Source organism: Gobio gobio (genome assembly GCF_949357685.1).
Source record: "Gobio gobio genome assembly, chromosome: 5".
Lineage (NCBI taxonomy): Eukaryota > Metazoa > Chordata > Actinopteri > Cypriniformes > Gobionidae > Gobio > Gobio gobio.
Genome location: NC_137101.1, coordinates 18204812 through 18221479, shown reverse-complemented (window position 1 = coordinate 18221479; position 16668 = coordinate 18204812). Strand labels below are relative to the sequence as shown.

Below are 16668 nucleotides of genomic sequence, written 5' to 3'. Positions count from 1 at the left end.
TATATAATAAGCCGAGATGCTTAATAAAAATAAGCAGGAAGTACATCCATGTATGCAAAAGCTGAGCGTCTGCACGTGTTTGTTTGAGTGTGTGCGCAATCTCAATCATATCCACCAGGGACAGTCCTTTCGCACTGATGCCTGCACCAGACTGGCAGTCGTCGCAGGCACTCTGTAAAAGTTAATGGCCTATGCCCACGTCCACGGGGCTAATATTAAGTGCCAGTCTGCAAGTATAGTGCGTGTGTGCTAACGCTGCTATTCAGGCGCAAATTAATTATTAGTTATATGGCTATGTGTCCCCTCTTCAGTGCGAGGTCACTGAGGCCCGCCTTTAATTGCCGGAGCATATGGCTGGAAACAGATTTTAGCGGTGGGACTCGTTCTTAACCACCGTTCTTGCGCACATTCTCAGATGTGAGCCATATTGTCAATGCTGGCAGCTATTGTTTCACTCATTTACTTCTTAGAGCAAATTACTCCCTAATAATAGCTCTACCTTAGAGTTTTTCTCTCCTCCGTGCCAGCAAACCTGTTCACACTGCATATGTTAATTATCTGCACATCTTCATTATGTTCAAAAAGCTTTAGGTTCAAGCTGTGCCGCCTGGCGAGAGGCTCTGACTCAGTTTTGTGCCAACTTTCCACTTTTTCCCTTTCCGTTTGTTTCTTTCAACATTTTTTTTTCTTGCTTTCACTCTCAATATCTCTCTCTTTTCTTATGAACTAAAAAAGTTGCAAAGTTAGCCACGCGCGTTATCCTTTTTTCCTTGTCCGTCAGCTATTTTTCTTACGGCTGATTAGAGGGTTTTTAAAATTCTAGTTGTATTTGCTGTAGGTTTATAGTTATATTATCTATTTATAAGATATATCGTTATGTTTGTTGTGGAGCTCGTCTATAGGACCATTCACAAGAGAGTATTTGTGTCTCATTTGAAAACCAGAAGTATCATATCATAAAACCCATTTCTGACCCAATTATCTGAGAGACTCTTATGCTTTCTCAAAGTTTTTAAAAGCTTTTCAAGTAAGCCATTCTTCTGACCAGAGAGTTCAAAGAGCCAGTATGGAATTCCAAAGCCAGCTGTTGGCTGATTAATAAACCTTTATAGAGCTTGCAGCTGGAGTTGACACTTTTGTCATAAGCTTTCTGGAATATTCAACAGTTTTAATAGTGAGTTGTGACAAAGACAATAAGGGAAGTCCTCTGTTCGTGTTTGGGTGTGATGGGGTGTTGCAGCCCCTTAAACAGTTTTTTCCTCTAAACTATTACTAGTTTAGCTGTGACCAATCCAATCCCTACAGTTGAGGCATGTTGTTCCAGTTCAAGAATATTCTCCCTAACCCTGAGTCCACTTTGTTTCAGCCTACTTTTAAAACGGCCCCAGCCAATGCAATAGATCTTTTGCAAATGATGCTAACTGTTCAAGGCCTTCAAATTTAAATTTCCTTTGAAAGCGCCTGTAAAGTTCAGTCCCATTGTTCTCTAGTTCATGATACATGTCAACTGGATGCATCAAACTGCATTAACTGGCCTGAAAACGTCAATATCAGCCTCACCTACTCTGCGTGGGTAATGCTATTTGCTACGTTGATTGAATAGAGAACAGCATGACGGTGTGTTCGAACGCTTTGAGGAGATCCACGAGCCTCTAATTCCATATGCTCCCACACACACTTGCTTACATGTCTATGCGTTTAAGAGAAGAGCGTGTGCTTGTAATTTGCCACAAAAACACTCCATGCTCAAAACCACTGGAGAACACAAACGCACGCATGCGCGTTTGGCTAGCACATGCTATTGTGACCACAGAGCCTTCGCTCGCGGTGAGAAGACACAGGCAAAACCAGAGGAGCATATGTTCAATTAGGACTGGAAGTTAGAGCTGCAGCAGCCCGTGGGGGGGGCCTGTTGAAACGCAACAATAAAATGCCACTGCCTCCTGATCTGGGAACCGGAGGCCTGCCGTTTGTGGTTAACCAAAATGGAGGAATGATTGCTCTGTGGTTGGAATTCAAAAACCCTCAGACATGCTACTGAGTCTGAAGAGATAGAAGGGGAGAAAGATACATTTTTAACCTCTGTTTATCTCAACATGCGACTGTTGTGATAAAGCACCTCCTTTCCTCTTAGAGCATGTCACTTTCATATATAGGGTATTGTCACTTTTGGAGCCTTTGTGTTTTTCTCGTCAGTAGAACCATCTGTCCTCTTCTTCTTTGGGCCTGTGTGTCTCAAGACTCTCCCTTTGCCAAAGTCTCTGGCTTTTTTTTCCTCATTCCTCCCTTTTTTTTAATCCTGGAAACCTTGTGAAGTGGTGTGGCAAGGTGCCGAGCATGGTGCTCTGCAGAAATGGAGGCCAGCTGTTGCCAGATCGTGAAGAATCTCTTCACGTGAAAATAAGTCAAGGGGACCAACTATCCCAAAAGCCACCTGTCCACACCTCAGTTGACGGTTGCTGGACAAGCACAGCGTTTGAACTCACCCTAGGAATAAACTGGCTAGAGAGGGGCATAGTGTAGCCAGACATAAAGGCTACGTACAAACTGTACATTTTCAGGAGTGACAACCGCATTTAAATATGGGAGTGAGTCCCCTAAATTATCATTCCATGTGTGTACGGAACACGACTCACTCCCGAAACTGCAATGATTGAAAATTGTTTTGTTTATGGTTAAAGGCTGCTTCACAGAGCGTGCTTGCAGTATTGCCATGTCCACTTTATTATAAGCGTTTTTGTGGTTGTTGGCTTGTATAACGATCGAGGTTATGGAGTTATTAAAGTGAGCAGGTGCAGGTTGGGATTTTTAAAAATCATTATCATAAATAATTTCCATTTATTTCATGGGATTGTTCTTGTTTGTGGATTTACTTGCAAGATCTGGCAACACAAGTCAGAGTATCGCTCGTATAACTCTGATTTCTTGCACCGCACATACAGACTAGAGATAGATCACTGATGCGTAGTTTAACGTGCATCAGAGATGTATCTTTTGTCTGTCATCTCTCATATCTCTTGTTGTACGTCATTAACAACTAGTTGTTCAGTTCGGTTCCTTACGCACTGCAGAATTTTTGTTAATGTATGCAGTATTTTTTGGGAGTTAATTATGTAGTAGAATGCAGTTGTCACTCCCGTAAATTACTGAACTGTGAGTGCACAGAACAAGATTAAGCAATAAAGGGTGTATTGACAACCGCATTTAGCTGCAGACAGTGTGCCAAAGTGTAGTCCACCTTCCAGCTTATTCTGGCCAGAAAACGTCCACTTAGACAGAAAGTCTAATCAACATGTAAAGGAACCAGCCACAGGTTGTTCTGCCTTTTATGAAGCATTTAGGTGAAGAAAATATCCAATAGATTTGGACCACTTTATGCCCAATATGGCCCAATATTATGGCTAGATTCTTTGTTCATGACTAACATCATAATTGTTGTCTCTCTATCTCTTCAGCAGGTCCAGGGTCAGTTGCCTCCGTTGATGATACCTGTGTTTCCTCCAGATCAGAGAACTCTGGCAGCTGCAGCAGCACAACAAGGATTTCTACTTCCTCCAGGGTTCAACTACAAACCGGGCTGCAGTGAGTATTAAAAGCAGCATTTCAGTGATGGATTGTAAAATGAAAGACTTCAGTCCAGTTTATTGTTCACACTAGAGATTTCAAACCAGATTGCTAAAAGTGGAGTCTTCAACCCAATGTTGGGCAGCATCTCCCTCCTGTCTGGTGTGTTATTAAGATCAGCCAACACCACTGATGCCCATCATCTCCCGCACATGACAGACTCTCAGACTAGACAAACTCGCTTGCTTTTGTGTCTCTGTATTTCTTGTTCAAAAGTAGGAACAGGAAAAAAAAAAAGAAAACTTCCTCTGGGGTTTGTGTTTTTGGCCGTAGCAGTCCAACTGTGAAGCAATGTGTTGTTTACCGCGAGAAACGAGGCGGCAAGTGCCAGCAGCGCAGCAGCAGAACGCTCGCGCTCTCACGGGGGGGTAGAGTGACCTGCCCCAGGTTTCTTCATATTAACACGGGCAGCCGCCAGAACACGCGTCCAGTACGCCTCGCACACGCCTCCAACTCCTCTCCAACTGTACGTGCACACACACATTGCATAGATCACACACTCGCACACACTCATAAACGTACTTCTCCCTTGTGAGACGGACCGGTCCGCATCTCCAGCTCCGCCCACTGCGCTTCACAGTTTCCCAAACAAGTCCCCCCACCCTCTTCCTCCTCCCGACGACCCCCCTCCCTCCTAGCCATACACCCTCTATTTCAATTACAGCCAGCAGCACCATCAAACCCTGCCCAAAATTTCAATTACGCATGTCATTTAGTTACCATTACAGTGCCTGCTCACGGGGGAGGAAGCCGTCGTTTGAACCTTCAAAACCAGAGAGGAAAAAAAGGGGGATGAAATCCCTCTGGTCGCAGGGTCTGGACTAAGGGGACGCTGGTTCCCACCCATTGCTCCCCGGAGCCAGACCACGGAGCTCTTCCAGTCAGTCTGAAGATACTGCCTTCTCGCCAACAGCAACATGTTTGCTTTCCTTAGTTTTGCTCTTTTGTTACAGCTGTACCCGGGAGAGACATAAAATAGCTGGAATATTTGTGTTTGTTTAGGGACTGCGAGAAAGACAAGAAAAAAGACAAAACACGCACATCTCCCCAGAATACATCCTTGAACCGGGTCCAGGGCAATCTTTAACTAAGCAGATGAGTATTTTGAGGGGAGGGAAGCAGTGTATGGGAAAAAAGTTTTGGACTGACTGATTGGAGCGTCTGGTTTATTGCTTACTGAGACAAGGTTCGACTTCCTCTACAAACCCCCTTTTTAACAGATACTCTAGAGTCCCGAGCTGTATCCAAATGTGAAGGCTGCTGCCTTATCAAAAAGTGCATTTACGTGCACATAAAAAATTACATTTCAGTTGCAATAAAACAATAATGTCTTTTTGATACTTTTTTACATGTATTAATTTACTTCCAGATGCCAGTCCAATTCTGCCAAACTGCATGCACAGAATGGGGGGACATCATAGGCGAAGGGCACATGTATGCTGGCTTCAAAACATGACCAGACATGCACTTCATAAATCGCTGATTCTTTTAGAATAACAGAATTATGGTGTCACTTATATGATATATTTCAAAGGCCATCTATTTGGACATTGAGCAGATGAGTCTTCTCCCCTCTGTTCTTCCTCAGAGCACTTGTATCCAACCTCTCCTCCCTTTTTGACCGACATCATTCCATTGTTCATCATGCTTTACACTCAAAAAAATACAGAACCGATTTGAGGGCACACTCATGGTTTCTCATGTCACAGGCCTTTTCAGCGCGACGCTAATAACCCCCCTACCTCCTCTAGCCGAACTGGACTGACCTTTACCTCCCGGTCATGTAATTATAAAGCCCATATCTGCAGGTGGACGCTAATAACTCTCGCTATTCACTCCTCGTGTTCTGATTCATCTCTCCAACGCGGAGGCTCTTATGCGGGGCCCGGGGAGACGGGGCGCTGACGTTACCTCGTTAATTACCGTCCTCTCCTTATCATGCCTTAGCCTTCAACTGCTATTGTGCTCGGGGTATTAGAGCTGCAGCCACACAATCAGCCTTTCATTAGAATGGAGGGGGGGACTTCACAATGGAGGTCTTTACCGACAGAAAAGCAGTGAATCTGTCGCTCCATCGAAGGAGAGGAGAGGGGGATGGGGCCCGGGACCCTGTGCAGAAGTGTTGGAAGACGAAAGGGATGGTTGATGTGTAAAAAATACAAATCTAAAGATTCTGACATGCCCATAATGCTCTTTTTCTCAGGTGACCCTTACCCTCTACAGCTGATCCCCACAACGATGGCAGCCGCTGCTGCGGCAACGCCTGGCCTTGGCCCTCTTCAGCTGCAGGTAACATCCATCTTATGGTTTTGTTTGTGTGTGTGTGTGTGTGTCCCTTTGCTGTGGCGGCTCGGTGCATTTTTCCCAACCTCTCAAACAAAATCTCTTTTTCTTCCCTAGTTTTTTTTCCCCCTTTTTTGTTTTGTGATCCCGATAGAGAACAACAATGCCCACTGTTCTCCCCAACTCTTTTCCTCATGCCAACTGCAAGTTGCCATAGAAATGGGCTTTTGTGAGGGGCCAGAGCCCAGAGAGAGAATGCCGCACTGCTGGCTCTGGGGTGCTGATATTGTTCACTGTGGAGCGAAGGGTACCATAGAAACTGTTTTAAGGGGGACAGAGCACAGAGGGACACTGAACAGAGAGCAAACACAAAAAGATATTATGGGCTGTCTGAATAGAGTCAAACCCTAATGCAGCCTGACTGTGCTGCTCTGAAACTGAAAACGCGGTAAATATGCGTCTCCACGTCCCTTTTCCTCCCTAGTTTGGTCTCTGGAAGGAGAAGAAAAGTATGAACGGGCTGCATCTGATCCCCTTGTCACCTGGTTAAGAGCCTGGCTGTTTGAGATGCATTTACCTGGGGGCCCACGTGGGCCCGGGCCCTTCCTCTCTGTTACCTCAAGCATTACAGAGCTTGCCTAAGAGGCCAAACTCACACTGCCACCATTAGCCAAACATGGATGCACATTAGAGTGAATTTTAACAGGGAAAGATATGTACACACCTGCACATCTGTATCACAGATTAAGCATATGTAAGAGGTATAAATGGCTCTCACACATACACGCTCACACAGAAACAGGTGGTATTCCCAGGTGCCCTCTGGATAACAGGTAATAAAACAGGATTTTTTTCCTGTGTTTTTTTTTTTTTTTAAACCCTCGCTGTCTGTGCACTCACCCCGCTGTGCTCCGTATGACTGGCTTAATGTGAGAATCTTGTCCCGTCTGATTTTATCTGCTTCCAAGCTTGTCTCCATATGTTCCTTCGTGTTAAGATTCAAAAAATCCCAGATTGAACAGCTTTGTCAGGCACAATTGGATTTTGCCAGAAAAACAACTGGGGGGACAAAACAACACAACATCATCCAATACCACTGTTCTCTCATTCCATCCTCAAATCTCCCTTGCAACACACTAACAGAGAGAGAGAGAGAGAGAGAGAGAGAGAGAGAGAGAGAGAGAGAGAGAGAGAGAGAGAGAGAGATTAGGGCTTTGTCACAAAGAAAATGATTTACTAAGGCTAACCTAAATACAGATGTCTCAGACAGAAACACATTGGATTTCCTCAGGGACAATCTGCGCATTTGCCCGTCTCCTCTTCAGACCCCCCAACATGATGAGAGGCCCAAAATATTTGCCCTGGTCATTCCACGAGCCGTGGTTTAGTAGTTTGTGCACTTAACCTAATGTGCTGGATCTGGCTTGCGATTCCTTATCCCTTTTCTTATGTCCTCAACTATACTATATTTAAATAATGATATTTTTTTGTTTGTATAATACATGTAGATGATTTCATTTAGTAGATAGGGGACCAGAATGACCACAAGCTGGCTTTGATATATTGTTATTAACATTTACATTTATGCATTTGACAGATACTTTTATCTAAAGCGGCATGCATTGCATTTATGGTATAGATTTTATCAGTTCATGCATTCCCTGGGAATCATGCCCATGATCTTTGCATTGCAAGCACCATGCTCTACTGAACTAGAGGACTGCTTATTTAAGTATGTTTTTATATATAAGAACAATTCATATTCAATAGGAAAATTGTGGCTGAAGTTGCTGTGCAGCACATCGACTGAAGGCATGCTGCATTTAGTTACTTGCAGTGTAGACAGCTTTGTTGATTGTAATTCGTAGCTTATTATTGTAATTTAATTTTAACACATTGTAATTTGGAGCTTGCGTACTGTGTAGTGTGCATGTCCAAAGTGTTCAGACAAATGTAACAATTCTCTTCAAGTTGTTTCAACACACACACACACTTGCAGACGCCAGACGGATGAAGTCGCAGCTGTGTGAGACCGCTCACCTACACACCGGCCATTAAACAAGACCTCTAAGTGTGTGTGCATGTGTGAGTGAGAGGGAGTCATTGCACCAGGGGTCACTATCTTAAAGGTGTTTGCCATTAGTCACTGCAGCGGTCTTTAAACCTGGCCACAAAACCACTTTTCACAACTGCGGCCACAGTTCAAACTGGCCTAATATTCCATAACCAGCTAAATTAACCTGCGTAACCCTCCAAAACCACACACAGAGAAGCTGAGGGACAGTGACTATGACTTTGTTGGAAATGTGGGAATGTAGAGAGAGGGAGAGATAAGAAAAGGAGGGGAATAATAGAAAGGTATGAGCTGCGAGAAGCATACTGAAGAGGTATAAAGTGGGTCAATGGAGGAGGTCAGCCATCATATGTAGAGGCAGATGTTGGACCATATTGCACCGGATTACTGCAGCACACAGGAGAACGAGAGAGAGAAAGCGAGAGGGAGACTGTATTTAATGCCTTATATCAGCCGTAAAAAAGTACATGTATTTCCGCTTGTGATTTTTTTTTTTTGATGCCACTTGGAGGACTGAATGTGTGCGCACGATGATAAGCGCCGTGAATTCCTTTCAGATAGTGATCTGGTGGCATTGTCCGAGGACGATGAGGTCAGTGACACTGTTAATAGATAGCATGGTTGGATTGATCCTGTCCAGCTTGCCCTATCGTCTCCACAACATAATAAGCTTACATAACATTCCCAGTGTTTCACACATGAGAATGTTATTTTGACTCGAAGCTTCCCGCAAGCGGACCTGAAACTTGGACAGAGAACTGAGTCTCTTCCTTGACAATTGGAAAAATAATAATTAAGCAGAAACGAGAAAAATGATCCCACCTCACAATAGATTTTAATTTGGCTTTAGGATTTTTTGTAAACACTAGCTTTAACTCTAATTGACACTTAAGAAGGAGATTTCTTGGCAGCGGCTTCAGTCAGACGCAACTCATGTCAAAGTTCATCCTGCCTGGCGCACTAATCAAAATAGCACAGAACTCGACAGCCAGTGTTTAGTTTAGCGCCCAAAAATATATATATACATTTAACGAAAAGGAAGAATTGACAACAAAGGAAAAAGCGTGAGATGCACAATAGCCAGCGGTGACCAAAATGACAATAGCTTAGAGGATCACTCCGAACTGCTTCCATTTTGACAACAAAGCAAGATGGGAAAAGAAGCTCATAATCTGAGTAAAGCAGGGGATTACTGGAGAGCGAGAGATGTCTGCTCAGCCACATAAAGACGCACCGATCCACTCCGCTGGATAGCGCTGACAGCAGCCCATCTTCCTGTGCTCAGGGAGGGGACGGGGGCTTAGCGTGGATGGGGTGGTGGCTTTGTTAAAACATGTGTCACCACCACTAATGCTCTCCAATCAGCCTTACGAGTTAAAGCGCAAATGCCAATCTATCTCCTCTCGTCATCCTGCATATAGACACGTAAAAACACACACACACACTACTAAATGGAGTCACATTTGACCCACTAGCATCCCAGACTGGCATTGGGATCTTTCTTGTGCTTTCGCCTTCTGTGTCGACGGTGTGTGTTTTCTTACCTTTGTTGCCTTAAGCACACACACACAGACTTCTGGTTAGAGAATTAGAGCTGGCCTAAGACTCCTCTGTGGGGATTAGCAAAGAGAGAGAGTGAGAGAAGCAAGGGGAGAAGCTTTAAGAGTTCAAAAGGACGCAGCTTGACTGAAAGAGTCAAGAGTCCTATCAAATCCCTCACAGATACACCCTCCCCCATTCAGCACCTCTGTGTGTGTGTTTTTGTGCAAGGCTGACATTTAAATTCCTCTGTTACATCCCCACTTTTGAGATCAGCCACCCCTTCATCCCCCATTCTCGCTGCGTGTGCATACGTGAGCCCGTGGGCACTCGAGGGGCATTGTGCTGTCACTTCCTGTTTGCTCACGTTGACGGCGGGGTGGCAGCGCTTTGAGCGTGTTCAGTGGCAGCCCCTGTTGGAAGTGAAGTGTATGTGTGTCGGTCTAGCGGTTGTGACTGACAAGAGCTGGCCCTATAATAGAACTCAATTCAGAAAGAAAATAAAGCAGTCTGATGCAGTGGACCGGACACGGAGCATCTCACCCTCTCACGCACACACACACAGAGACAGGGCAAGCTCCGACAGGGGCCGTATGTCACGCTCAGGCACACACACAACCAGGGGCCATGGTGGGAGTAATTGAACAGAAATGACCAACAAGAGCTTTATTTCATGTCCTGCTCCCCTGTGTGGACTACAGCTCACACACTGAGGTCACCTCCTGATCAAAAAAAACAAAAAACAAGAGAAATGTGTGTGTGTGTTGAGGTGCTGTATTGTATGTCTGTGCACAACCTAAGTGGGGAATAAAAATAGAAGCGCTCTGTCAGTGTTTATTTTAAAGATAATGACTGACTGGGTGTACATTATTCCGCTCATTACTTACCACATAATGTAAAGATTTGAGCTGAAATTATTTTATGTTAGAAGAAAGAGTGATACAAGAGCTACATTAAATGAATTTCATATGACAACAGTCAACTATACTGTATAAATATTAAATATTCCAAGGTGACCAAGGTAACTTTTTTCCAATTCAAACAGCATTTTGTTTCTATCCAAGGTTTCTAAAAAGTATAATTCCACTTACTGTAGGAAGTTTTTGGTTTGTTTTAAAACAGGCAAATAGTGTAGAGTTAATATTGGCCATCATATCGGTTGGCCGTAGCATAAATATAATTAAATATATATCAGAGAATTATTTTATCAGTGCACCTCTGCTTTTAAGCATACCGTTAATATAGCAGTGTCCCTTTTGTAAAGAAAAAAATCTCTACTTAACTTTATTAGCTCTCTGCGGTGCATATTTAGGCAGATAAAAGCCTAGTGTGAGTGGATAGAGATGTTCTGTACGGAGATATGTCTCTCAGCATGATGGTGCGTTAATCTCTGTGTTCTCATCTGATAGAAATATTTAATTCTAGCAGATACAGCCGACAGAAGATTGTGGAGAATGTGCTGTCGAGGTTGAGAGAGAGAGAGAGAGAGAGATAGAACTGCCATGGACATTTGCATAAACCAGTCTTTGTTTCCTGCTGGTGGCTGGCAGCCAGAGACGAACAGAAGGACGGAAGTTTTACTCACAAACAGCCATTCGCGTCCAAACCTTAAAGAGAAAAATACAATTTAAAAAACAGCCCGTCTCTGCTGCTACTGTAAACACAGATTTGGTTCCTCGTCCTTTCCCACAAATACAATAAAAAAGCTCCCCCTCTCAATTCATTCTTTGCTTTGCTCAAAGTCCTCAAAATTGCACATGAAAGCTGCACAAACGCACTTATTGCAGGAATTGCACAAACAGCTCCGGGAATCTGTTTTACGTGATGTCCAGCCACTGTATTGTCTGCCTGTTACCGTAGAAACATTTGCTCTGGTCCATAAATACACATCCCTGAGCTCTGTGTTAACAGTGCTTGTGGTTGACTGATACTAGTCGAGTTACTTTAAATCACAAAAGATCAGCCAATATATCGATCTGTCATTTAATACATTTGAAACAAAAAGGAGCAAAATCTTGATCTATTCTGTCAAATAGCAGTATGCTTCATTTCATTGAATCATGCTGGCAGATACGTTTTCGAGTTTTAAGAGTGTTTTCTCATGGGTCCTTCTGTCCTGGTGTGCATTCTTAAACGAGAGTAAAAGAATCAATAGGGGGTCCGGCATTTGTTTCCACTCCCAGTGGCAGAGAAATTCACAACTTCTCTCTTTACATAAACACATCCACCAGTTTTTCACCTTGAGAGGCCCTTTCCTTAGTGAATATGACCCTTATGGTGAGTGCGTTTTTTCCCAGGATGCACCTTGGCGGGGACATGTCTCACTCAGGCGTCTGCTAGCTGTTAGCGTAGCCCCTTGAGGCCGGATGGTGGAACATAAAGTGACAGCTCTGTCCCCTCTCACATAAACAACCATCAGCCCTTTCCACTAATGGCCAAACCAGCTTTTTAGCCTGTTTTTGTTTTTTTGGTGCGTTCTGTGTATTCATTTATTCATGGATCTTTCCCTCTTCTTCATCCACTCCTCTGTCCCTTCTCCCTCTGTCTGTCCTCTCTCTCTTTCTATCTCTCTCTGAGCAGCAGTTGTATGCAGCTCAGTTAGCTGCCATGCAGGTGTCTCCGGGGGCCAAACACAGCACAGTGCCTCAGGCCAACCTGGCAACCGGAACACACTCGCCCACCAGCGGCCACAGCGAGAAAAACAGAAGCACCCCACCACCAAAGCCCAAGGTATGTGTTTATGGATGCATATTAAGCTGGAACACCTGTGTACATTTACCATCCAGAGCTAATAGTCTTTGTATGTACTGGTTTTGATGTTCTTTTGGTTCAATACCCATAACTCTTGCAAGCTGGCACCATGCCCTCAGTTCTCCATGCCTCACTACATTGTTGCATTTCAAGTGTTTCGTATGCCAGCTTCTGAAGGTCCTTGGTCCTTAAACCCGAAGTCTAGCTACCACCACTGCTTTGTGCCTTTTCCGATAGCACATAAGGCTCTGAGCAGGTATCTTTCCCTTTGGCCAGTGTGGCAGCAGGAGGCCAGAGCTATCTGAGCGGAATAAAGCTCCATGAATATCAGGCAGGGCAGAAATAAAAGCAGCCTGTCTGGCCTCTCATCCCTCCTGCTGGGCTGGTCATTCTAGACGCCCGGACACCCCTGCAAGCTCATTCTGTCCCGCTCAGCAGTACAATAGCTGGATCGTGGGGTGGCCAGGGCTGGATAAACATGTGTGAAGGCCTGTTGCCCACTCTCACTCCGGCCTTGAGCCACGGCTGAGCCCGATGCCTGTTTGGAGAAGGGAAGAGAACAGACCTGGAGCTCAACCACATGCCTGTTGCATAAGAGGAAGGGCTCAGGATACGTTTCCCTCCGTCAGTCTCAGTGAAGCCTTGGCGGTCGCCATCGACTGAATCTGGCCTCCTGCTGCTCATTGTGTCAAAGGCTAATGAAGGCCGTTTTCCTCAAACATTTGGTCCTTTGTTGTCTCATGACCAAATACATGGAGATAAAGAAGAGGGATAGGGATAATACAGATAATTGGCAGTGCTGCCTGCACCTGTTAGGCCTCCGCAGCCACTGAGCCATGTGAAAATGACCTTTTCCTTAAATATATATTTCGCTCTCATATTCCCTGTCAAGTACCTCAAAGTGGATTCAGAGCCCTGCCTTTCTCTTTCTCTACCTCCCCTTTCGTTCTTCAAATTTTCCCTCAACCATGGCTCTCTCGTTTGTCCTCTCCATGTCTGCAAGCTTTTGCCATCATGAAGGGAAGGCATGTATATTTCAAGGATGCTGCCCTGGGGTAGTTGCCACTCTTCCTCTCATTTTGAGATGTGTGCCATGTGTCAGACAGCTGGTTGGACTGAGGCGTACAGAGCTTAAGTGCTTTACCCTGGGGGAGGCCTCGCAACTCAGGTGCATCACGGACTCACTATATCACGGATTTCACTCTGTGACCTACTCGGATTCACACGTCCACACCCTTATTCCTTCACTCAAGCGCAGTACTGCCACAGTTGGCTTTGGGATTCCTCTTGAAGGTGCTGCCCATGTGTTGGTCACTTGTGGTGGACTTGGACACAGTGTATATCACAGGTCACAGTGGGCTTCTATCTTGTTGGAATGTCTCTGGTTTCTTTACGGTCTAAGAACTACTTGGTGGACAGTGAGTAGATATAGATTGTGTGTGTGTGTATAAATACATACAGCCAGTGTACAGTGTACAGTAATACCTATAGCGATAAATACCTGATTAAAACTATTGTTTTCATTTAGAACAATAGTTAGTGATTTTCTAAGGCAATGATAACTGTTCATTTTGTCTTGTCTACACTGTAAAATCAGGTTTCATCACACCTCTTCTTCAGTTCTTGACATAATTATATTTACACACACATATACTATATATATATATATTTTTTTTTAAGTGTCTCGTATGTCATTTAATGAGATTTAAGCTTTTTCCTTATAACATGTATGACGGATCTTAAAGCTAGTCTTCCTCCTCTCACACAGCTTTGCCAGTCTTCATTAGTTCTCCTCTCACCAGCTTCATTCTCTTTGGCTAACATCCCACCCAAGGATTTGCTTCTCGAAGAACAATCCACCATCGGGGCGGGAGGCAGGCATTATCTGTCATAAATATTCAGTTTTCCTCTTCAATGCAGCGTCGCTACACACCCAACACAATATGGGTCATGATACAGTATTCTCCTCAATCACGTCTTAGTGTTCTCATTGAGTAGGGTCTTTTGTGTGTCTCCCTTATGATGGAGTCCACATCCCACTGGTTCCCCTTCCATTGAGAACAGAGCTAATGAGGACAATCCTGTTACGGCCCAACACAGCACGGGCGGTGAGGGAAAGGTCTTAATCAAGCTCTCCAGACCTCAGAAGCTCTGTTCCAAAACCTAGCATGCTGACTCGCTGCCTCTGCTCCCTTTGAAATACAGCAAATCTCTGCTCACGCTACCGCGGAGAGACTCTGTGAGATGTGCTCGTCCTCTATGGCTGCTGCAAATGCTTTTGTATTTCTGGCCATTCATGACAGACGGGAAGGCTCTAGAAACAGGTGTCTGTACAGATGCTGCACTCCCCATGTTAGCACATATGAGATCCCACTGCAGTGTGAGCACAATAGTGACCTGAGAGTCCCTCTGCCTGGCGAGGATGATCGACAGCTTATGGCTTGGACAAGGGCTGTTGAGGTCATTTGATCTTGGAGGTTTGCCTGAGTGCCCACGAGCTTCTGATGTAGTTCTGGTATTAAGCTATGAAGCTGTTAAGAACAGAAAGGTCTTGATGGCAAGTTTAGGCCTTCATTGCAATGTTCCGATGCTGTGTAGGGGGCAGCATCTGTCATTCGGAGATCTAATTACCCCTTATGGTGCCTTCTCTGATGTGATTATGATGTCAGCATGGTTGATATCTTGGTGGCAATCATTCGCACCGTATGGATAGGCGTCCACCATCACAAAAGACAGTCAGGGTTATTTGATTATTATCTAATTGAGTCTAATTGACATCTGTGAGCATATATGAAGCTGTAATGTGTGTCAAATTATCATTCGTGCTTGTATTTACGGAATACTTGGCCATTGTGTTTGCGTGTATGCTTGTATGTTTTTTTTTCTTCTCAATACGCAACATGTTTGGTAAATGTGTGTGAATCTTCTCACCTAAGCATGTGTCTTTACATGGTATGCTCGCTTTTGTCCCTGTTCTCTTGTTTGATTGAGCATGGGTGTGCTGCATGTTGATTACGCCATGGCAGTGCGCAACGTCAATCCAATACCGGCAAGTTTTTTTAACTGGCCTGCGCAACCACAATTACTTTTACTTTTCCTTGTGGCTCGGCCGCATTTGCTGAAAACTTCTTTTTCGGCGTGCAGTCAGCTGATTTGACCCCCTGTTGGGAGTTTTGATTGGGTCCCAAGTCTCTGAGGAGAAAAATCACACCGGGCCAAACGTGTTGCTGTTTTGCAGGACGAGGGCGCTCAGCCCTTGAATCTGTCGTCCAAGCCTAAGGCATCCGAGAGCAAGTCACCCACCTCCCCCGCTTCCCCACAGGTCCCTGCCCTGAAGCTGGGCCCCGGGTCCCTGAAGCACAGCGCCCCCTCCAGCATCGGAGGACCACCATCCAGACTCAGCTCCATAGGTACCCGCACCTCCACAGTTCATCGCAATTCAATAAACACACAAATCGCAGCATAACCTGCTTAATGTTATTACATATTGCCCTGAACGTATCTCTCAAGAGCATTTCCTGCTCCCAGGATATGTTTTTCTGCTGGCACTGACTCTTGTATGAGACGTAATTGATGTTACATTTTTAGGTTTGTAGAATTTAATTTTGCCTGAAGGGCACATTGTCAAACATTTATTAGTCTAAATGGTGGGGGAGAGCTTGTTAAGCAGCTGTGTTTGGAAGCGAAAGAGAGGGAAGGTTTAGCTGCGTTTATTTCTGTTGTTTAGAGGTACTGAATAGAGCTACACGAGCCTTCCTGACAGGCGCTGAGATTAGACAAGCCTCTTATACAACTCTGTTACCACCCACAGCACAAACAACATACATTAATAACACAATAAAGCAATATTCTCTCCTCCCCAAGCCTCCCCTCCTCACAACAGTTAGCCATTTCAGACTACTTCCCTGTAATCACTGTGTTTTTCCAACAAATCCTGGGATTTAATAGCAGATTAGTGGATTTGCCGCCCAGATGTTTTTTGTTCTGAAAAATGGATTAGGAAGTAAAGTTTTCACTGGAATCCTTTGGAACATGTTGCAGCAAGAGGTTTTTTCAGATCATTAAGTTTGAGAGTGCCGTATGTCCCTTGATTATTCCATCTGGTGCACATCTTTAAGGGGTCAGGAAGTATTGGAATGTCAAAGATGTATTCAGAGCCCCACTTAACACATGCTGTTTCTAGGTGAATCTTGTGTTTACCTGGATGAGTATTTATATTTCAACTTGACAGATCTTCGTATGCCTTTTTTTAAAGCCAATTCCACCTCTCTCATCTTTTTGACCTTGCTAAGTGACATCTGTCCTGGGACGTTCCAGCAGGCCTGACCCCATGTGTCCCTTTATTTTTGTGTCACTGTCACCACGGAAATGCAAAAGGGGCTGTCAAGTGCTGTGTC

General features: G+C 44.6%; 1 protein-coding gene across 5 annotated transcripts in view; it reads left to right on the top strand.

The window, feature by feature from the left end:
* Positions 1–16668, top strand: part of sox5 (SRY-box transcription factor 5) — a 233559-nt gene that overhangs the window by 200099 nt on the left and 16792 nt on the right. For 3 of the 5 annotated variants that reach the window (XM_079817426.1, XM_079817427.1, XM_079817424.1), the window contains 4 exons: positions 3456–3582; positions 5828–5913; positions 12101–12250; positions 15594–15681. In XM_079817426.1, the coding sequence (XP_079673552.1) occupies positions 3456–3582; positions 5828–5913; positions 12101–12250; positions 15594–15681 (451 nt within the window). Of the gene's footprint in view, positions 1–3455; positions 3583–5827; positions 5914–12100; positions 12251–15509; positions 15682–16668 lie in introns of all 5 variants that reach the window. The other 2 variants (XM_079817425.1, XM_079817423.1) reach the window with 1 other exon arrangement.